The following is a 7,301-nucleotide window of genomic DNA, read 5'->3' as shown; positions in this document are numbered from 1 at the left end:
ATCAACTTATAAATCTAATGAGTTAAAATCTGTATAAAAACCTCATTTTTATACATGGCGACCGTGACCGTTTAATCCATGGTGATAATTTACATAAAAATTCCTTTAAGTTACATTTTGTGATTACTGTTTATACACTTTTGCTTGTATTAGTACTGCTATTTATTGTTTTACTGTGGTCTGTTGTTATTGTTACTTATATATTAGTCAAGATGACTGAACTGAAGAGATTAATAACTTCTCGGAAGTTTGTAAGAAAGTCTGTTACGGAGTCTTTTAATCAACGTGATCAGTTCATCTTACTTGAAGCTTCAGATAAGCTAGCACTTGAGTCTAAGTTGACTGACAACATGGCACGTTTGAAGGATTTGGATCTTCAAATACAGGGTATTAAATGGAGTTCTGAAGAAAACGAAAGTGAACTAATGGAAGAATTGGAGGCCTGTGAAAATTATCAAGACAAACTACGTTCGTCTTTATTTAAGCTCCAATCGCCTGTACCGACTACACCATCACCCCCTACTCCAGCTCTTCCCCTTTTGAAGAGACCAACAGCTCCTTTACCTCGATACTCTGGTCAAGAGAACGAAGATCTAACCAAATTTCTATCTCAGTTTGAGGCAGTTATAAACAGGTATGAATACTCTGACTACGAAAAGCTTTTGCTCTTAAAGCAGCAGATAACTGGAAGAGCCTTGGTTTTGATAGATTCCTTGGAGTCTCATAACCAAGGATATAGTAAAGCAAAGGAGCTCTTAGAAAAGGCACTTGCTTCTCCAGACGTTCAGAAATTCAGCACCATCAAGCAGCTATCTGAGCTAAACTTGGACAAATGTGATGACCCATTTGAATATGTATCCAAAGTTAAAGGTATAATAGAGAATGTCCGTAAGTTGAATGTTACTATTGATTAAATTTTGCAATACTTTGTGTGGACAGGTCTGAATGAAAAGTTCAGGGATTTACTGATAAATATTACTAACCATACATGGCCTTCAATTGAAGAGATTAGTGATAATTTCTTCACTGCCTGCACAAGATACAGTCATCATAAGAAGAAAGTGAAAGTAACAGATCATTCTGTGGATATGGCAATAAATGTGAACTTCACACCAGAGGGAACTAGTGGAGCTACTGCAAAATGTTATCCATGCTCCTTGTGTAGCACAGTCCAAGAAAAGGCTAGCCATAACATCAGAGATTGTACGAACTTTATTTCTCCTGTTTCCAAAGTCGAGAAATTGAAGAGTATCGATGGATGTACTAGATGTGGCCTGGCATCACATTCTACTGAAAAGTGCAGATACAAATTTCGATATCGGTGTGCAAATTGCAAAGGTTTTCATTGGAATTACTTGTGCACTCATCCAGGGGAAAATCAATCCAATGACATGGGTAAAAAGAATCTGGACCTTAACAAGAAAAAGTTCCATGAAAAAAACAAGGACAAGAAAGACACAAAGGCGAAAACTCCTGCGGAAAGATCCGAGAATAACATTACTACTATTACAGAGGCTTTGAATAACTCAAGTGAGGGAGATACGATTCTTCCAACCTTCACGTGTAACATAAGTGGATCCAATGTGCGTTGTATGAAAGACAGTGGATGTCAATCCAATTTTATATCTGAAGAGTTGGCCAGCAAATTGAATCTACCCGTCATACGAGAGAGTATTAAACTTACTGTGAATGGTATCAATGTCCCTAGAAGTTATGACACCAAAATTGTTGAGGTGGAAATGAAATTTGACAGGGATTCAAGAGTCATTTATGCATTGTGCCTTCCAAATATAAATATTACTTTGAATCTTCCCAAGTTGAACAGCGTTGTGAATGGATTTCTGTCAAAAGGATATAAATTGGCAGATACAAGACTTTTGGATGGTTCAGAAGATATTTCTGATATTCAGCTTATTTTGGGATCAAAATCCAGCTATTGCATACCTGAGACTGAAATTTTATTCGGAGAGAAATCTATATATTCAAGAACTCCTCATGGCGTAGTTTTAAAGGGAGCAACCGAGACTATTTTACATGATCTGCCTTATCTACCATATGCCCCTGAAGTCTCGTCGTCTTCCTACATTTCTATAACTAATAGAACCCCAGACTACCTGCCTTCAGAAGAAGCTAAGTTTTGTCAAACCTCTAATATAGATTTTGGTAAAATCGAGATTAGAAATGAATCATTTGTTTTGGAAGGAGAGGATGATGAAGTCAGTGGGTTAGTTGATATTGAAAAGGATGTACTTGATTCTGTTTGTGACGAAGCATTGGATAGAGAGACTTCAATATACTCTGAAACTGTTGAAATCCATACTCAGTTGGTCAATTACGTTTTAGAGAAAACTGCAAGGAATGGTGAAGGGAGGCTGGTAATGCCATTACTCTGGAACCCTAGAGTTTCTCACCTTTTGGGACATAACTTCAATATATCAGAGAAAATACTGTCAGGCTTGCAAAGAAAATTTCAAGGAAATTTAGATGATAAACTGAAGCAGATAAATGTGGTATTTAAAGAGCAAGCAGATGCTGGTATAATTGAGAGAATTGAAAATCTTGATAAATTCAAGAAGGAGCATCCAGAGTCCAGTTTCATGCCTTTTATGGGCATTTTTAAGCCTGATCATGAGACCACAAAATGTAGGGTTGTATTCCTATCCAATTTGAGTGACAAAGGAAGTATGAATCACAATCAAACTATGCATGCAGGTCCCACATTAAATCAGAAACTCTCCACTTCCATTATCAATTTGAGGTTCGGAAGCAAATTATGTTGCTTTGATATAAAGAAGGCATTCAACAATATAGGTCTTGAGGAAGTCGACCAAAATCGCCTTTGTTTTTTATGGTTTAGAAATCTTGAAGATGGAGATTTTTCAATTATTGGCTATAAGAATAGTAGACTTCCTTTTGGGCTTCGATGTTCACCTGCATTATTAATGCTTGGGTTATACAAGATATTGATACTGGATTCTACCAATGATTCTTTTCCATTGATGAAACTCAAGAGAACCATTTATCAGTTGTCTTATATGGACAACTGTGCATTTACGGCAGAAACGTCTGAGTGTTTGTTGTGGATGTATACAATGTTGGAGGATATTTTCAGTCCTTATAAGTTTTCACTTCAGCAGTTTTTATCAAATGACATATCATTACAGAAAGAAATTGACAAAATTCAGGAAACAGAAACTCCGACAAAAAGTAAACTGCTGGGACTTGAGTGGGATCGAATGAGTGATACATTGTCTACAAAGCCCATACAACTGGATATAAATTCATCAACAAAAAGACAAGTTTTATCTACTATAGCTTCACAGTTCGATCTTCTTAATTTCAATGGACCTATACTGAATCGAGCCAGATTGTTTCTACACAGATTGCAGTGTAGACCAGAACTAGATTGGGATGAAAAGCTTACAGCTCCTTTGATCAATGAATGGAAGAATATCTGCAAGCAGGCCAATTCTGCACCTTCTGTAGAGTTCCCACGGAATTTTGGTGCTCGTACTGACAAATATAAATTGGTTGGGTTTGCTGATAGTAGTAAGGTTCTGTTTGGCGCTGCAGTGTATCTGTATAACATAAATACAAATAAGGTCTACTTTATTTTAGCAAGAAATAAACTGGTGAGTAAACAATTGGAGTCAAAATCCATACCAAGCTTGGAATTACAAGCTCTTGCATTAACTGTAGAAACTGTAAAGGATTTGAAGAATGAACTTTCAGGATTTGGCTGCATTGATCCTATTGAGATAGTTGGATGCGAAGTCTACTCTGACAGTTTGGTGGTACTGACCTGGCTGCAGTCTTACGCCTTGAAACTTGACAAACTGCAAAAAAAGCAACCCTTTATACTCAATAGGTTAGAGTATATCAATAAGCTGTGTGAGGATTCTTGTATGAAATTTTCTTTTGTGTCTGGAGAAGATAATCCAGCAGACTGCATCACCAGACCTTTATCCTTTAGGCAGCTAATGAAAACAAACTATATAACTGGTCCTAAGTTCATTACAGAGAGCGAAAGCAATGTGATCTGTAGTGACAGCACATTGTCTTTCATCATACCTGGATTATTTGAATCAAAACGAGTGCATAAAGTGGAGACAAATTGTGGTAGTGCTTGTTCACCTCATGTGGGCTCGGAACATCTTTTCCCTTTTAATAGGGTTTCTAGTTTTGAGAAGGCTGTGAGAGTGCATGCGGTGGTGCTCAGGTTCTGCAGCATTTTGAAATCTAAGTTTAAAAGTAAAAATCCAGCTCTAGATCATTTTGAAGTTGAAGATGAAGGTTTTAACTTTTATGATGAAGCTTGTAGGCAGATTATAATCAGGGATCAACATGTTCACTTCCCAGATGTCTTTGATTATTTTCACTCAAAACAGAAGCAGTTGAAGAATCTGCCTAACATTGTTGCACAGTTGAACTTGTTTCTTGATTCGGATGGCATGGTGAGGGTAAAAAGTAAATGCCGAAGATTGAAGGAAGTCCAACATCTTAACAAATTCAACTATCCTTTACTACTATCGAAGGACAGTGTGCTGGTTCCTCTGATTATAAGGGAATTGCACGTGAAGCTCTCACATGCTGGTTGTTATCCTTTGTTGGCGGAACTTAGAAGAAACTTTTGGATTACCCATATATACTCGGCTGTGAAGAAAGTTCTGTCAAACTGCATTACTTGTAAGAGATTAAATGAAAGGGTAATCAAATTAAATCAAAGTCATTACCCAGAGTTCAGGATTAATCCTGAGAACATACCGTACAGACAGATTTTCATTGATCATATGGGTCCATTTAAAATAAAGAATGATCAAGGAAATACTGTCAAGGTATGGCTGTTATGTATTACATGTCTATGGTCTCGGGCTATTAACTTGAAAATTTGTATGGATTTAACTTCAGAAGAATTTATTAGAGCATTACAACTTCATACATAGGAATTTGGTATTCCTTCCTTATGTCTGTCTGATTTGGGATCGCAATTCGTTGCTGGTGCAAATCAGATCTCTAGTTTCTTGAGCGATTACGAGACAAATGCATACTTACAAGAACATGGAATTAAATCCTTTAAATTTGAGCAATATTACAAAGGATGTAATCAACTCGGCTCGTTAGTAGAGTCTTGTGTGAAACTAACCAAGCGCTTATTATTTGGAGCAATGCGCAATAATATTCTTCCCCTTCGGGATTTTGATTTTATTGTTCACAAAACTATACATTTGGTGAACAGAAGGCCAATTTCATTTAAAGAGTCTCTTAGGGACTCTTCAGGAGAGAGCATTCCAGAAATCATTACCCCAGAGATGTTGATTCATGGCAGAGAATTGGTTTCCATCAATATAATCCCTCAACTACAAGGCCCAACAGATGCCGATCCAGAATTCAATGCAGATCAGATTCCTTCATCATTACTGAAACTACAAAATGTACGACATAATCTCATTAAAATATACAATGAAGAATTTGTTGGGAATCTGATATATCAAGCCGTGAATAAAAAAGACCGATACAAGCCCGTTCAACATAAAGAACTTAAAGTTGGAGATATAGTACTTTTGAAGGAACCCTTAGCTAAACCCTGTAATTATCCAATGGGACGCATTAAGGAAATTGTAACAAATATAAACAATGAAGTTACGGCTGTGAGGGTCTTTAAAGGGAAAAATGGAGAAATATTAAAACGGCACTCTAGTTCTATAATTCCTCTTTTGTCAGTCCCAAGCGATGATGAGAAGCAAGGTGTACCTGACACTAAGAATGTTCATAATGTATCATCACGTCCTAAAAGAAAAGCAGCTATACAGGGGGCTGCCAAAATTCACCAAATTTTGGCTGAATCTGATTAGGGATTTTTCATTACTGTTAATATTGTTTCATTTAGATTCCATGGGTTGATTTTAATTTTGGGTAATTTTCGTGTAAATACATTTACATTACATACTTTTGATTTCATACTAAATCAAAATCTCTCCCCTGGAGTGTAGAAAAATATGTATTTTTCTTTTAATTTTACTCGTTATTAAAGAAAAAATATGCATTATCACTACGGCATCAGTATTAAAGTACTTTACCTCTGCAATTACTTAATTAGTAAATTTTAAAGTTAACGTAAATTTTATAAATAGCTTTTCTCGTTTAAGCCTTTTAAATGGTTACTGCCGTAAACAAACCACCAATTTTAATGCGGAAAATGTTTTCTGGGTTTACTGAGTGACGGAGAACAACAGAGTACCTGTCAAGAAGAGTAGCTGTCAAGAACTTGAACAGCAGCAGTCTGCAGTAGAAGTTCCAGTCATACTTACAGTGGATTAATCTTTGAAGTTATTTAGTGACCTATGGATCTTATCATTTGCATCACGATCATGTGTCACACAAATATGGAATAATTCTTTGAAAATACCATTGGACCCGGACCTGCCAAAGGAGAACCCGCCTACCTATCTCCTAAATTACACTATAAACAGGGTAAGAGAAAAGCTATTTTTTCTTTGTTTTAAACTGTCCAGATCTTGATTTTTATTCCTGCAGCTTTAATCGATGCTTGTGTGATAAGTGTTATTACTTATATTTACCCAAATTATACGTACCTTACCTATACTTACATTACATACTTATTTATACTTATAGTTACTTTGTTTGTATTTCATTAATCAATTTACTATTTAATTGTATTGAATTCTGATTGATCTTATTATTATTTTGACGTTTTGTTTACTGGGATAGAAATATACTTTACATTTTACTTGTTTATTTTTGGGCTGTAATTTCATTGGGGTAGTTGCGTCCGATTCTGTTCATACCTGAAATCTTAAGATTTCCTCTTGTTCACTATTTCAGATGTGTGTATACTTTCGGATTCATTTCACTGGCCTCCGGATGATGCAGCCCAAGTACTCACTTTCTATCCTTATGGTTCACGTCAAGTGTTTGTCATTCAGAAGTTTATTTTTGGTTCGAGTATATACATTACAATTAAATTCATTGTAACTTATACTTTATATTTTAATATACCCCATATCAACTTATAAATCTAATGAGTTAAAATCTGTATAAAAACCTCATTTTTATACAATATATATATATATATATATATATATATATATATATATATATATATATATATATATATATATATTTATATACATATATATATTTATATACATATATATATTTATATACATATATATATTTATATACATATATATATATATATATATATATATATATATATATATATATATATTTATATACATATATATATATATACATATATATATATATATATATATATATAT

General features: G+C 34.8%; 1 protein-coding gene across 1 annotated transcript; it reads left to right on the top strand.

Moving 5' to 3' along the window:
* The first annotated feature begins 212 nt into the window (after nucleotides 1-212).
* LOC137633170 (uncharacterized) lies at nucleotides 213-5,852 on the top strand. The gene is made up of 3 exons (XM_068365329.1): nucleotides 213-888; nucleotides 1,006-4,835; nucleotides 4,944-5,852. Exons 1-3 carry the CDS (start codon nucleotides 213-215, stop codon nucleotides 5,850-5,852), a joined length of 5,415 nt encoding a protein of 1,804 aa, XP_068221430.1.
* Nucleotides 5,853-7,301: the final 1,449 nt, after the last annotated feature.

The sequence above is a fragment of the Palaemon carinicauda genome, chromosome 3 (assembly GCF_036898095.1).
Source record: "Palaemon carinicauda isolate YSFRI2023 chromosome 3, ASM3689809v2, whole genome shotgun sequence".
Taxonomy (NCBI): Eukaryota; Metazoa; Arthropoda; class Malacostraca; order Decapoda; family Palaemonidae; genus Palaemon; species Palaemon carinicauda.
Note: the sequence above shows the minus strand (reverse complement) of the source record. Positions and strands in the feature narration are given on the sequence as shown.